General features: G+C 48.4%; 1 protein-coding gene across 4 annotated transcripts in view; it reads left to right on the forward strand.

The window, feature by feature from the left end:
* PRTFDC1 (phosphoribosyl transferase domain containing 1) overlaps positions 1 to 2877 on the forward strand; it is a 42846-nt gene extending 39969 nt beyond the window's left edge. For all 4 annotated transcript variants that reach the window (XM_073581777.1, XM_073581779.1, XM_073581776.1 and 1 more), the window contains one exon: positions 2437 to 2877. In XM_073581777.1, the coding sequence (XP_073437878.1) occupies positions 2437 to 2484 (48 nt within the window). In that variant the 3' untranslated portion in view covers positions 2485 to 2877. The remainder of the gene's footprint in view (positions 1 to 2436) is intronic.
* Positions 2878 to 16051: the final 13174 nt, after the last annotated feature.

Genomic DNA, 16051 nt, shown 5'->3' on the forward strand with positions numbered 1-16051 from the left:
AATGGGTGATGAAAAAAAGCAAGTACAGCAGTATATGAAACCCATTTATTTTTGTGATTTTTCCAGGTTTACCATCTTGTCTTGGTCACCTGAGATGGCAGTTTGGAATAGTACAGTTGAATTAAATTAGTGATGCATACAAAGTAAACATTGGCCAACAAAAGTGTGAGATTGAGCTATGATGTGGCTGACCAAGGTGTGAGATTGCACAATGCCTGATGAACTCAATGGCTGACCAAAGTGTAAAAGTTAAACAGTGTCCTACAAACTCAATGCACTTCCAGTGTCTTAGATAAAATATTCCAGACCAATTCACCTCCCCCCTGTTACATTTGTATGTGTATTTTTTCTTGAGCATAGGTCTTGTATTGGTGACCTGTGTCCATGCATCTGTGGTAGAAGCAAAGCTGAACTTTGGGATCCTGAAAAACGCACCAAAACAAGCATTTTTGAAGCTGCTTCTTTTCTGCCAAGAGTGCAGGTTTTACTGCAGAAAAAAGCAACAAATACGCCTAGTGTGAACTTAGCCTTAAAGTTTGAGATGACCATACACCTTTGAAAAGAACATGTGATCAGAAAATGACCTAATGTTTTTGCCTTATGAGATGCGGACACCGCCATCAGGGGCTTATCTACAGCATTCTGTAATGCTGTAGATAAGCCCCCGATGTAACCTGAAAGAGAAGAAAAACGAGTTATATTATACTCACCCGGGGGGGCGGTCCAGTCCGATGGGTGTCACGGTCCGGCGCCTCCCATCTTCTAGCGATGCCGTCCTCTTCCTTCCTTCTGCCGCGGCTCCTGCGCAGGCGTACTATATCTGCCCTATTGAGGGCAGAGCAGAGTACTGCAGTGCGCAGGCGCCGGACCTCTCTGACTTTTCCCGACGCCTGCGCACTGCAGTACTCTGCTCTGCCCTCAATAGGGCAGATATAGTACGCCTGCGCAGGAGCCGGTGGCAGAAATAAGAAGAGGACGTCATCGCTAGTAGATGTGAGGTCCCGGACCGGACCGGCAACACCCATTGGACCGGACCGGTTGAGTATAATCTAACTCGTTTTTCTTATCTTTCAGGTTACATCGGGGGCTTATCTACAGCATTACAGAATGCTGTAGATAAGCCCCTGATGGCGGTGGCCGCATCTCATATCGGAAAAATAGGTGACAGATTCCCTTTAAATCCGTTTCATGTGATTACATGTATTTATTAAATATTTTGTTCCTGTTATTTCATGTATATTAGCAGCAATGAACAGTCTCAGGATCTATCTTGGATCCTGATCAGCTGTGTATAGAGGTGTTACCTGTCATTGTAATCCTGCCTCTGATGATAATGAGCCTGCTGAAAACGCTTCCTGAATAGACATGAAGAGTCTAAAATAACCCAAGTGACCAGTGCGAAAAGTACAAGTTTAATAATTTAGTATTTGAGATTTTTTTTAACAAAGATTATGACATGAAAAAAATATAATTGCCTATTTTTGTTTTTTTAAATACATTTTTTAACACAAAAACTAGATTTAAAAAAACGGGTAATTGTTCGATGATTCATTCCTTTAAGTAAATTTTTCAATTCCATAATCTGCCAATGTATAAGAGAGGGGCAGTAAACTGCAAATAGGCTACAGAGCTGAAATCTCACAGAGGTTATTTCTGTCTTATGGACCTTACACCGGGCTTTTATACAGCAACTCGCTCTTTCATCACATCATAGAAGCTCAGACATTGAAAAAACATTCACCAGCCAACCAGCCAGGCCCAGAGCATTTCTCACCAAGGTATACTGGCGATAGACAGTAAAAGTCATTAATTGAAATACCCTAGGTAGTGAAAGTGATAATAACCATAACCCTGCTAATCTAGGGCTGGAAAGGGGTTAATTAAAGGGCAATATATCTGGTGGTCTTAGAAAGTGATAATTGGTAAGGGTACTGGTGGTCTAGTGCAGTAGAAGGGTCCTTCATAATAATATAGGCGGTAAACCAGTTAGTTGGTGACTGGTGGGCAGTATAAAGGCTGAATCTGATCTAATCTCATCCAGTAGTTCTCACTACGATTGGGCAGAACCCCCACTAGGAGAACCTGGAGTTTACATCACTGCTCCATCCATTGTGTATGGGACTGCCCGACAGGACTATGCTCCACTCCAACTAAAGGGGCATTTCAGATCCCCATTGCCGAGATTGTTGGGAGTGGGATTCCCTGCCGTCAGACCACGTATTGTGTATCCTGTAGATATTGAGATCTTGTTGAGTTGGGAATCATTCTTTAAATATTGAAGCCGGGTACTGATAAATAAAGGTAGATAGTGTAAGATGAAATAAAGGTAGATAGTGTAACATGAAGAAATCCAATAGTGAACTAAAGTCAATGCATTGCTGTGATTTATTAATTAATGTAGCCATCTATAATCATTTCTCATTCTGGGTTTTGCAGCATTTATGTATCATCAGTGAAAAAGGCAAAGAAAAATATAAGGTGTGACAAGTGGTCGTCTGCAATACTCAACATCTGAAAAAGGAGAAAACCAAGTGAACCCCAAAAAGAACTGGAAAGACATTCTAATTAAAATGATGGCAATATTTCTTCTGTACAACCTTGTGTACATTTCTACTTCCAGTTGGATCTTTTTTTACTTTAAGCATTTCATGTCCAGGGTGAATCCGGCAAAAGTCTGTATCGTCAATGCGGCCTGTAACTTTGCATGCCAGTGGCTAAGGATGGACATTGGTAGCATATTGGCTAATTCATAGTTTTAAGGTTTAAAGAAGACGCCACGTACGGCAATCAGACTAGGTCCCTGGATCAATGCCCTATGACAGAATCCTGTACTATGACCGGTAATATATTTATCAATAAAGGCATCCGGACACTTTTTGTACTTGTTTATTCAATCGGCCATTACAAAATCATGTGGCAGACAGTTCCATAATCTCTTACAGTAAAGAATCCATAGTCTCTTACAGTGAAGAATCCATAGTCTCACTGCTTGAACAGTAAAAAAAACTTTGAGATGGATAAACCCTCCTAAATGTGAAAATATGTATTAGTGTTCCTTCATATATTTGTACCCTGTAATAAGATGGCCCGTAAGCCTCTGTTTTTCCAACCATAATATCCCCAAGTTTGATAACCTGTCCTGGTACTGCAGTTCACCCATTCCCTTAATACATACCTCATCCTCCCTTCTGTGGGCGCTGAATTCAGGGATCTTCTGCGCAGGCGCCGGTGACTTCCGCTCCAGTGACCACTGGTGTGCGCGCCGATAAGGTGCTCTCCCCACATCCTCCCTGCATAGTCATCGCCATGTACACACTGTTCCTAGCAATGACTGTGCGGGGAGGAAGTGGGGAGAGCATATAATCGGCGCACATACCAGAGGTCACAGTGACTCGACGGCGCCTGCGCAGAAGATCCCTGAATGCAGCGCCCACAGAAGGGAAGATGAGGTATGTATTTCTGAGGAAGTGCAGGGCGCAGGCGCGGGATTCTGGGTCCGTAACTTACGTACATGGGAGGGGAAGGGGGCAGTATTACAATGAGGTCAGGAGGCAGGGATTTCTTCCAGGCACCATACGCTCCGGATCCTGGAAGAAATCATTAGCATAAGGACAAAATATAACATTTCTCAACAACAAGACCATTAATATGAGGCAGACAGGTAGGACTAGTGTAAGATTTCTATCACCTGTATGCCCATATTAATAGGTCATATACATCCCGGGGTGACAGATTCCTTCTAATAGAGTTCCCCATTTAAAAAAAAAATTGGGAATTGATGGGGAGTTAAAAGAACAAACTAAGCACATTACGGGCAGCACGGTGGCTCAGTGGTTAGCGCTGCAGCCTTGCAGCGCTGGAGTCCTGGGTTCGAATCCCACCTAGGACAACATCTGCAAGGAGTTTGTATGTTCTCCCCGTGTTTGCGTGGGTTTCCTCCGGGCACTCCGGTTTCCTCCCACACTCCAAAGACATACTGATAGGGAATTTAGATTGTGAGCCCCATCGGGGACAGTGATGAAAATGTGTGCAAAACTGTAAAGCGCTGCGGAATATGTTAGCGCTATATAAAAATAAAGATTATTATTATTACTTTGATGACCCTGTCTCTCCACTGCTCTGCTAGGGTTTTCTTGATGGGTCTGCAGTGGTTATGTCAACATGTGACTTCGGCAGCCAATCAAAAGCATCAGCAGCCTTGAGCTGCCTACCTCAACACGAATTGATTGGTTGCAAGACTGTGGTCAGGAGATCACGGCTCCAGAAGGTTAGAGCTATGGGTGGTGTTTGTATTTTAAAGCCATCCCTTTTGAAAAAAAAATATTTTGATTGTCCTCTGACCTTTTCTCCAATAATTCCTAGCATTTTTGTTTATACAGGGAATCCCTAACTAATACAAATAATAATAAAAAAATAAATTAAATTGTCCTCTCTGCCGCACAACCCTCCAGCGGCACCCTAGGCAGTAGTTTGTTCTGCTTCCAAATTGCTGCTCCCTTGGAAGTTGTGTGTTATTACAAGGAAAAACTTGTCAAAGACTAGAAATCCATGGATGCCTTTACCAAAAAACAGTTCCACTCTATGTTACTGACTATGAATAATATTGCTGCTCAGCTCCATATGGTCCAGAGCTGGAAAACTGAAGTCAACCTGCAGACAAGACAGAGGCCGCATCATTTTTGGAAGAGAGCAAAAATGTTTTTCAAATACTCTGAAATAATTTTGAGTGGTCGTTTGAAAAATTTCATCCAATTTTTCCCAAAACTTAGATTTGCACTGAAATACACAGAAAGAGAAGGAGGTTTTTTTGGGAGGGGCGGCGAAGGGGTAGATGATCGAATAGTGTTTGAATTTACTCAAAAGTCGGAATTTCAGGAATTTCGACTTGAACTCGATCCTCTGTGGATTGATCTGTTCACCTTTAACTTTTTGACAACTTCCAATGTTGGAATGTCTTGGTCAATAAATGTGTCAGGAATAGTGTTGAGCGATACCGTTCGATACCCAAAAATATCGTATCGGATGGTATCGCCCGATACGAAAAAAATATCGGGTATCGCCGATTCCGATACCGGAAGTCCCATTCAAGTCAATGGGACTTCCGGTATCGGAATTAAAAAAAGCCCTTTATTTCCTTGTTGGCTAATTCTACATAATTGAAAACAAATAAGAATCATGTAGAATGTATTGTGGGAGGTGGAGGAGACATTAAAAGCATAGTGGTTTATTCAAATCACATGGCATAGCATTAATTCCAATTTTTTTTTTCAGTACGTTCGGAGTTAAAAAGATATTGACTATGTTAACCTTTTTTATATTTTGTCAGATATGTATGTTTCACAACTTCCATGCTCTTCACGTTCTTTTGTACTTCTCCCACACTTTCTCCTTCATGATCCGCAGCAGTAGCATTTTTTTCATCAACTTTTTCTTCACCTTATTCATCTTCTTCTTCATCTTCTTCCCATTAATTTTTTTTTCCATTCTTCATATTCTTCTTATTCAGCTATTATCAATTTTAATATGCTATTTCTTCATCTTCTTCCTATTCTTCTTTGTCTTAATTTTCTTATGGTGACAGGCATTCCTGTAGTACTTATCTATAAAAGTTATAAGATTACACCTTACGTTCTGCCTGTCACTAAAGATTTACAACAGGATTTGTCCGCGTTCAGTTTGGCCTGCAGCAGCAGGCATTTTCCAGGGGCACCACGAGGAGGAACGGACTCACCCCCATTTACTGCTTAGTCTTCTTCTGCTTATAATTTTGATTTCTTCTATGCTGATTTTTTGTCTTATGCTTAATGTTCTTCTGCTTTCTGTTCTTCTGCTTTTGCTTCTTCTGCTTCTTGTTCTTCTGTCTTTTGTTCTGCATCTTGGTGGTTGTCTTCATGTTCTTTGTCCTCTTGGTCTTATTATTTAGGGTCATATTTCTGGTCTTCTTTGGTGTGGTCTTCAGGGTCGTCATCATAAGGGTTGTCGTCATGGAGATCAATAAGGATTACCAAAGACAATTTCAAAAAGCTTGATCTTGGAAATGTAGCAGAAGGTACAAGAAGGCTGAGAAACTGGCGAGAACCAGCAGACAGTGCTGGCACCCGGATGGGTAGCAGAAGGAACAAAAGCCAATGGCACTACCGAGGACCAACTGACGGTGCTGGACCACGGTTACTAAGCAGAAGGTACCTGTGCTAAAAAGCACTACCAAGGACCAGCTGACGGTGCTGGACCTCGGATACCGAGATGGAGGCACCTAGGCCAAAGGCTGTGGCGAGAACCAGCAGACAGTGCTGGCACCCGGATGTGTAGCAGAAGGAACAAGAGCCAATGGCACTACGGAGGACCAACTGACGGTGCTGGACCACGGTTACTAAGCAGAAGGTACCTGTGCTAAAAAGCACTACCAAGGACCAGCTGACGGTGCTGGACCTCGGATACCGAGATCGAGGCACCTAGGCCAAAGGCTGTGGCGAGAACCAGCAGACAGTGCTGGCACCCGGATGGGTAGCAGAAGGAACAAGAGCCAATGGCACTACCGAGGACCAACTGACTGTGCTGGACCACGGTTACTAAGCAGAAGGTACCTGTGCTAAAAAGCACTACCAAGGACCAGCTGACGGTGCTGGACCTCGGATACCGAGATGGAGGCACCTAGGCCAAAGGCTGTGGCGAGAACCAGCAGACAGTGCTGGCACCCGGATGGGTAGCAGAAGGAACAAGAGCCAATGGCACTACCGAGGACCAACTGACGGTGCTGGACCACGGTTACTAGGCAGAAGGTACCTGTGCTAAAAAGCACTACCAAGGACCAGATGACGGTGCTGGACTTCGGATACCGAGATGGAGGCACCTAGGCCAAAGGCTCTGGCGAGAACCAGCAGACAGTGCTGGAACCCGGGTGGGTAGCAGAAGGTACCCATTCAAAGCAAAGTAGCCAGGCCGCAAGCCGGCCACAGTTACCGAAACCCACAGTCCTACAGGGGGTCCATGTCCCATTGGCACTACGGATCCAGCCTTCAGTGCCAGTTCCCGCAGCCCACATAGAAGTCACCTAAACTGCAGGCACCGTAGAGTCGGCTAACCCGGCCGCAAGACGACAGGACAACGGATGGGTGGCATAGTGACCTTGACACTACCCGGAAACAGCAGGCGTGCTGAAAACAGGCTGGGCAACAGGGAGTACCCGTGCCAAAGACACTGCCGAGAACCAGCTGACGGTGCTGGAACCCAGATGGGTAGCAAAAGCTACAAGAGCCAATGGCACTACCGAGGAACAGCTGACGGTGCTGGACCACGGTTACTAGGCAGAAGGTACCTGTGCTAAAAAGCACTACCAAGGACCAGCTGACGGTGCTGGACTTCGGATACCGAGATGGAGGCACCTAGGCCAAAGGCTCTTGCGAGAACCAGCAGACAGTGCTGGAACCTGGGTGGGTAGCAGAAGGTACCCATTCAAAGCAAAGTAGCCAGGCCGCAAGCCGGCCACAGTTACCGAAACCCACAGTCCTACAGGGGGTCCATGTCCCATTGGCACTACGGATCCAGCCTTCAGTGCCAGTTCCCGCAGCCCACATAGGAGTCACCTAAACTGCAGGCACCGTAGAGTCGACTAACCCGGCCGCAAGGCGACAGGACAACGGATGGGTGGCATAGTGACCTTGACACTACCCGGAAACAGCAGGCGTGCTGAAAACAGGCTGGGCAACAGGGAGTACCCATGCCAAAGACACTGCCGAGCACCAACTGGCGTTGTTGGAGCCCAGGGACAATCGTGGTGTAGGCCGAGGCCTACTTGGTGGTAGTTTTAGATTGTTTGTAGGCTACAACAGACTGTCAACGTGCTCCAATAAGGCATCTGTCTCCACTCTGTTTCCAGGATTTCACGTGACCACCAACACCGCCAGTTTATGCGTACAGTAGCCGTCTGCCCAATCCACACGTGTTGCAGTGTTACTGGTGTTCCGTAATGTCAGCAGATCCCCTGATGTTTGTCTGCCAATGTCTCCTGCTCTGTCCACATTCCCACCACTTGCAGTGGGAAGGTAGACAGCGCAGGAGACAGTGCCGGACACACATTGGGGGATCAGCTCACGTTACAGAACACCAGGAACACAGGACCAAGTGTGGAATGCGTGGACGGCAACTGTGAGCAGGAACTGGCGGTGTTGGAGGTCAGGGGAAATACTAGAGACAGAGTGGAGACAGAGGCCAAATCAGAGAATGTTTAAATCTGAAGTAGTTACAATTTGGAGGCAGCAGCAGTTTGCCCTCCACACAGCAGGGGATCAGCTGACGTTACCGAACCCCACTTTCACATGAACGAGTGTGTTTTTCTGTGTGGACAGCACTTCCGAGCAACAACTAGCGTTTCTTTTTCCAGCGTTGTTGGAGCCCAGGGACAATCAGGGTGCAGGCCGAGGCCTACTAGGAGCCAGGTGTAAAGCTGAGGTATTTTGACTTTGGAGGGAGCAGGACACTTTGCCATACACACAGCAGGGGATCAGCCGACGTTACCGACCCCACTTTCACATGAACAAGTGTGTTTTTCTGTGTGGACAGCACTTCCGAGCACCAACTAGCATTGTTGGAGCCCAGGGAGAATTATGGTGTAGGCCGAGGCCTACTAGGAGCCAGGTGTAAAGCTGTGGTATTTTGAATTTGGAGGCAGCAGCAGTTTGCCCTCCACACAGCAGGGGATCAGCTGACGTTACCGAACCCCACTTTCACATGAACGAGTGTGTTTTTCTGTGTGGACAGCACTTCCGAGCAACAACTAGCGTTGTTGGAGCCCAGGGACAATCAGGGTGCAGGCCGAGGCCTACTAGCAGCCAGGTGTAAAGCTGAGGTATTTTGACTTTGGAGGGAGCAGGACACTTTGCCATACAGACAGCAGGGGATCAGCCGACGTTACCGACCCCCACTTTCACATGAACAAGTGTGTTTTTCTGTTTGGACAGCACTTCCGAGCACCAACTAGCGTTGTTGGAGCCCAGGGAGAATTATGGTGTAGGCCAAGGCCTACTAGGAGCCAGGTGTAAAGCTGTGGTATTTTGAATTTGGAGGCAGCAGCAGTTTGCCCTCCACACAGCAGGGGATCAGCTGACGTTACCGAACCCCACTTTCACATGAACAAGTGTGTTTTTCTGTGTGGACAGCACTTCCGAGCAACAACTAGCGTTGTTGGAGCCCAGGGACAATCAGGGTGCAGGCCGAGGCCTACTAAGAGCCAGGTGTAAAGCTGTGGTATTTTGAATTTGGAGGCAGCAGCAGTTTGCCCTCCACACAGCAGGGGATCAGCTGACGTTACCGAACCCCACTTTCACATGAACGAGTGTGTTTTTCTGTGTGGACAGCACTTCCGAGCAACAACTAGCGTTGTTGGAGCCCAGGGACAATCAGGGTGCAGGCCGAGGCCTACTAGGAGCCAGGTTTAAAGCTGTGGTATTTTGAATTTGGAGGCAGCAGCAGTTTGCCCTCCACACAGCAGGGGATCAGCTGACGTTACCGAACCCCACTTTCACATGAACGAGTGTGTTTTTCTGTGTGGACAGCACTTCCGAGCACCAACTAGCGTTGTTGGAGCCCAGGGATAATCATGGTGCAGGCCGAGGCCTACTAGGAGCCAGGTGTAAAGCTGAGGTATTTTGACTTTGGAGGGAGCAGGACACTTTGCCATACACACAGCAGGGGATCAGCCGACGTTACCGACCCCCACTTTCACATGAACAAGTGTTTTTTTCTGTGTGGACAGCACTTCCGAGCAACAACTGACGATGTTGGAGCCCAGGGATAGTCATTTTGTAGGCTGAGGCCTACTTGGAGGCAGTTTAAGATCAGACGTTGTTTGAATTTGGAGGCAGCAGCAGTTTGCCCTCCACACAGCAGGGGATCAGCTGACGTTACTGACCCCCTTTTCACATGAACAAGTGTTTTTTTCTGTGTGGACAGCACTTCCGAGCACCAACTGGCGTTGTTGGAGCCCAGGGAGAACCAGGGTGCAGGCCGAGGCCTACTTGGTGGCAGTTTTTGATTGTTTGTAGGCTACAACAGACTGTCAACGTGCTCCAATTAGGCATCTGTCTCCACTCTGTTTCCAGGATTTCACGTGACCACCAACACCGCCAGTTTATGCGTACAGCAGCCGTCTGCCCAATCCACACGTGTTCCTGGGTTACTGGGGTTCTGTAATGTCAGCAGATCCCCTGATGTGTGTCTGCCACTGTCTCCTGCTCTGTCCACGTTCCCACCGCTTGCAGTGGGAAGGTGGACAGCGCAGGAGACAGTGGCGGACACATATTGGGGGATCTGCTGACGTTACAGAACCCCAGTAACACAGGAACACGTGTGGAATGCGTGGACGGCAACTGTGAGCAGGAACTGGCGGTGTTGGAGGTCAGGGGAAATACTAGAGACAGAGTGGAGACAGAGGCCAAATCAGAGAATGTTTAAATCTGAAGTAGTTACAATTTGGAGGCAGCAGCAGTTTGCCCTCCACACAGCAGGGGATCAGCTGACGTTACTGAACCCCACTTTCACATGAACGAGTGTGTTTTTCTGTGTGGACAGCACTTCCGAGCACCAACTGGCGTTGTTGGAGCCCAGGGACAATCAGGGTGCAGGCCGAGGCCTACTAGGAGCCAGGTGTAAATCTGAGGTTGTTTGACTGTGGAGGGAGCAGGACACTTTGCCATACACACAGCAGGGGATCAGCTGACGTTACCGAACCCCACTTACACATGAGCGAGTGTTTTGTCTGTGCGGACAGCACTTCTGAGCACCAACTGGCGGTGTCGAAGCCCAGGGAAAATCAGGTAGTAGGCCGAGGCCTACTTGGAGCCAGGTGTAAATCTGAGGTTGTTTGACTGAGGAGGGAGCAGGACACTTTGCCATACACACAGCAGGGGATCAGCTGACGTTACCGAACCCCACTTACACATGAGCGAGTGTTTTGTCTGTGCGGACAGCACTTCTGAGCACCAACTGGCGGTGTCGGAGCCCAGGGAAAATCAGGTAGTAGGCCGAGGCCTACTTGGTGGCAGTTTGCGATTGTTTCTAGACTACTACTAACTGTCAACGTACTCCAATTAGGCCTCTGTCTTCACTCTGTTTCGAGTATTTCCTCTGGCTTCCAACCACGCCAGTTGCTGCTCTGAAATGCCGTCTGCACAACCCACACTTGTTCCTGTGTTACTGGGGTTCTGTAACACCAGCTTCTCCCTAGAGGTGAGTCAGGCAATGTCTCCTGCTCTGTCCACATTTCCACTACAAGTAGTGGGAATGTAGACAAAGCAGGAGACATTGCCGTGCTCAACTCTGGAGATGAGCAGATGTTACAGGACCCAGGTACCACAGGAACAAGTGTGGATTGTGCAGATGGCACTTGAGAGCAGAAACAGGCGGTGTTGTAGGCCGGAGGAAATACTCAAAACAGAGTGGAGACAGAGGGCAAATCAGAGAACATATTAAGTCAGAGGTAGTCAGAAGTTGTAGGCAGCAGGAGAGTTTGCCGTACACACAGCAGGGGATCAGCTGACATTACCGAACCCCACTTACACATGAGTGAGTGTTTTGTCTGTGTGGACAGCACTTCTGAGCAACAACGGGCGTTGCTGTAGCCTAGAAAATAAAGTTCAGGTCATAGAAACATGAACACAACAGGAGACCTGGATCCTGTTGCCAGCCAATTATTTATTCTGGAAGAGGACTGGCAAATTCAGGTGAGATCCAGGCCTTGTTCATTTTCACAAAAGTAAGCCGGTCAACATTATCGGCGGATAGTCGCGTGCGACGGTCTGTTACCACACCACCTGCAGCACTAAAGACACGTTCCGATAATACACTGGCAGCAGGGCAAGCCAGCACCTCCAATGCATACTGGCTAAGCTCTGGCCATGTATCCAGCTTAGAGACCCAATACTTGAACGGGGAAGAGCCATCTGGGAGAACACTAACAGGGCACGACAAGTAGTCTGTCACCATCTGACGGAAACGTTGCCTCCTGCTGACTGGAGCCGTCTGTGATGGTGTAGCCGTTTGTGGCGGTCCCACAAAACTTTTCCACATTTGGGCCATACTGGCCTTGCCTTGTCCTGCGGCACTGCCTCTGCTACCTCTTTGTGCAGAGCTTCCTCCACTGCCTCTACCCACATGGCTGCTTTGAAAAGCACTACCAGCAACACTTGTGGGGGGAATGGAGAACATGATGGCCTGCACAAGTGTTTCTTGGTACTCCCGCATTTTTCGCTCCCGGTTCAACTGTGGTATGAGGCTTTGTAAGTTGTCCCGGTAGCGAGGATCTAGGAGGGTGTACACCCAATAATCAGCCGTGTGGAGAATGTTGGCGATGCGGCGGTCATTTAACAAGCACTGCAGCATGAAATCAACCATGTGCTGCAGACTGCCAACTGGACCGGAAACGCTGTCCCCAGCTTGAGGCAGCATCTCTGCCTGCTCAGCATCACCCCACCCTCGCTGTACACACTGACTACTAGAGCCTTGTGTACCTCCCTCCTCTGGAGAGATGTGTTCCTCCTCCTCCATTGACTCCTCGTCATCCTCCTCACTAAGTGTCCCCTGCCTGGGCCTTTGTGTGGAAGCACGTTGCGCAGACTTGCCAGAAGCAGATGGCATTTCTGACTGCTCATCCTCGACCTCTTCAAAAACCTCCTCACTTAGTGCTTGTAAGGTTTTTTGAAGTAGACAGATGAGGGGGACAGTCATGCTGATTAGTGCATCATCTGCACTGGCCATCCGCGTGGAGTCATCGAAGGCACGCAAAACTTGGCAGATGTCCCTCATAGTGGCCCACTCAGTGGTGGTGAAGTGGGTCCGGCGCACAGTGCGATTTGTTTGCGCCTGATGCAGCTGGTACTCCATTACTGCTGCCTGCTGCTCACACAACCGCTCCAACATATGTAACGTTGAATTCCACCTGGTGGGGAGGTCACATATGATGCGATGTTTTGGCAGGTGGAATCGGCATTGCAGAGATGCAATGCGCGATCTTGCCATGCTGGAACGCCGCAAGTGAGCACACTCTAGGCGAACCTTGTGCAGCAGTGCATCAAGATCCGGAGGGCCCCTCAGAAAGCTCTGCACGACCAAATTGAGCACGTGTGCCAGACATGGTATGTGAGTGAGGTTGCCTAGGCCCAGAGCTGCCACTAGATTGCAGCCATTGTCACTCACTACCAAACCTGGCTGGAGATTCGCTGGCACAAACCACACATCGCTCTCCTGCTTGATGGCATTCCAGAGCTCCTGTGCTGTGTGGCTCCGATTCCCCAAAGAAATTAATTTAAGGACGGCCTGTTGACGTTTGGCCACACCTGTGCTCATATCTGGCCTAACAGGCTCACGCAGTGCTGATTCCGAGGAACTAGAGTAGGAGGAGGACTCAATATGTACAGACTGCATTCCTGCAATCCTTGGAGTTGGCAGAATACGTACAGAGCCACTCTCCAGATCTGTACCCGACTCCACAACATTGACCCAATGGGCAGTGAGGGAAAGGTATCGTCCCTGTCCATGGCTACTGGTCCACGCATCAGTGGTCAGGTGGACCTTGCTACTGACGGCATTTAGTAGTGCATTTTTAATTTTTCCCTCCACATGCTTTTGCAGGGCAGGGACAGCTTGCCTGCTGAAATAAAAGCGGCTGGGCACATTGTATTGTGGAACTGCCAATGACATAAACTTCCGGAAGGTGTCAGTCTCCACCAGCCTGAATGACAGCATCTCAAGGGCCAGTAGTTTGGCAATGCCGACATTCAGAGCCAGTGCTCGGGGATGGTTTGCCGAGTATGGCCGCTTTTTCTCCCATGCCTGTGCTACCGATTGCTGGTGAGTGGCCTGGGAGTGTGCTGATGACTGCGAACGTGGTTCAGTGGGTGGAATTTCACTGGGTCTCTGGACAACAGTGGCAGTGGTTCTTCCATGGCGTTCCAGTGAAGAAGCCGAACCAGCTGTGTGTGAGCTGGAGGAAGAGGCCCCAACACGAGCTGAAGAGGTGGTAGGTGCTGCTGAAGGTTGGCCTACATCTTCAGTGTGTCTGTGTAACTCCACCTCGTGCTTGGTACGCACATGTTTCCACATATTTGTGGTATTGAGGTTGGTCACATTTTTCCCTCGTTTCACTTTCTGATGACACAGCTTGCATTTGACAAAGCAAATGTCATCTGCAACTGTGTCAAAAAAAGACCACGCACTGCAAGTCCTGGGAGCGCCCGTTTTGTGTTTTGGAAGAGGATTGCTCCTCACGGGTGCCAAAGTGGAGGCTACAGGCAACCAAGTCTGCCCCCGCCCTCTCCTTCCTCTTTTGGCCGTTCGGGGAATCTCTTCCTCAGAGCTGCTCCCACCAACTTCCTGTGGCTGACGCCATGATGGGTCAAGGACCTCATCATCTCCACTCCCCTCTTCAAGCACCGGCTGGTCCTGGGTTGTCTCGCCAGCACCGTACGCACCAGAAATTGGCAACTGAGTCTCATCATCATCAGATGAGCACTGAGGTGTGCTGACAATAGGCACTGGCCCACCCGCCTCTTCAGATTCAGAGGGACAAAGCAGTTGCGCATCACTGCATACTCCCTCTTCTTCACGCTCTAGAATGCTGCTTGGCTGGCCACCTCTTTCCAAGCCAACAGATTCTGAGAACAGAAGTAAAGATTGAGATGGCTCCTGTCCAGGGCTCTCAGACTGCCTGGGCAATTTGGCAGGTGGTGAAGAGACAGATGGTTGCTCTTCAGTGCTCTGGCCTTGGGAGGATGCGGAAGTCATTGAAGTGGATGCGTTAGCTGCCATCCATCCGACAACGGCTTCAATTTGTTCGTCACGCAGCAGTGGGGTACGGCGAGGTACTACAAAGCTGCGCATGAAGGACTGTTGCCTGGTAAAAGTGGGGGATGCCGGGTCACTGGTGGCCACAGCAGACACCGAATCCCCACATCCTCTCCCTGCTGAATCCCCCCCGTCCTCTCCCTGCTGAAACTCCACGGCCACGCCCACGTGCCTTACTCCCTGCCTTCTTCATCTTGGTAGACTGATAAAGATAGGCAGAAAAGTAAAAAAGGGGTGGCTTAGTGTTCTTATTCCTGAACACCTGCTAACCAGTATAAGAAACACTAATTTGGCTAAGAGTGTGTGTACTACACTTTAATATGATCTAATGTGGCCTAGACAACTGTAAAGTGGAGTGTTTGGTGAACTTTATTTCTTTTTTTTTTTGGGGGGGGGGAGGAAAGGATGTGACCAAAGTTTGAAAGCTATAGTATCACAAACTTTTTGGAGCGATTACAATGCAGGAAGCTAACCTACAATGCAATTGATGAGGCTCCAAAAAATAGGGTGATACTAGCCTGGCTGGCCCTGAAGGGCACAAGCCAGCAAAAAGGCTCCTCTATCTAATCCTATATAGTGTTTGCAACCAACCAATGACAATGGATGCGGTTGGAAGCACACTAATATAGGAGCAAAAATCTGGCTAAATTAGCTGCAAAAAAAGGACTATGTATGAGGCAGTGACGCATGCTGAGCGGACTACAGCTAGCGGTGGCTGTAGTACACACTGCAACGTGAGCTGCACTCACACACAGAAAGACCTATCAGACAGCCAAAAACAGTGCAGAGAAATGGGCTATAGCACTGAAAGGCTGCTGAAAGGCTCCGCTGTCCACTCCTTTAGTGTTTGCAACCAACGTATATGGATACGTATGGAAGCACACTATACAGGAGAAAAAAAAAGCAGCAATAAAAGAAAAATGTGTATGAGGCAGAGACACACGCTGGGCGACCTACAAGCAGACGTGCCTGCAGGACACACTACACAGCGTGGGTCTGCACTCACACAGCCCTTGCAGACAGCTGTGAAAACAGCGCTGCTAGGGAAAAGCAAGCTACAGTGGTGGTTTATGTAGCCTGGGTTAAGCACTATATGTTTTGTGGAATCGCTATTTCTAACTGTCCCTCACAGTCTTCAACAGCAGCCTGTCCCTAACTGAATTCACAGCAGAGTGACCAGAAATGGCGGCTGCAGCGCTTTTTATAGTGCATCATG

Source organism: Dendrobates tinctorius, unplaced genomic scaffold (genome assembly GCF_039654945.1).
Source record: "Dendrobates tinctorius isolate UK_male_01 unplaced genomic scaffold, ASM3965494v1 ptg000070l, whole genome shotgun sequence".
NCBI classification, from domain to species: domain Eukaryota; kingdom Metazoa; phylum Chordata; class Amphibia; order Anura; family Dendrobatidae; genus Dendrobates; species Dendrobates tinctorius.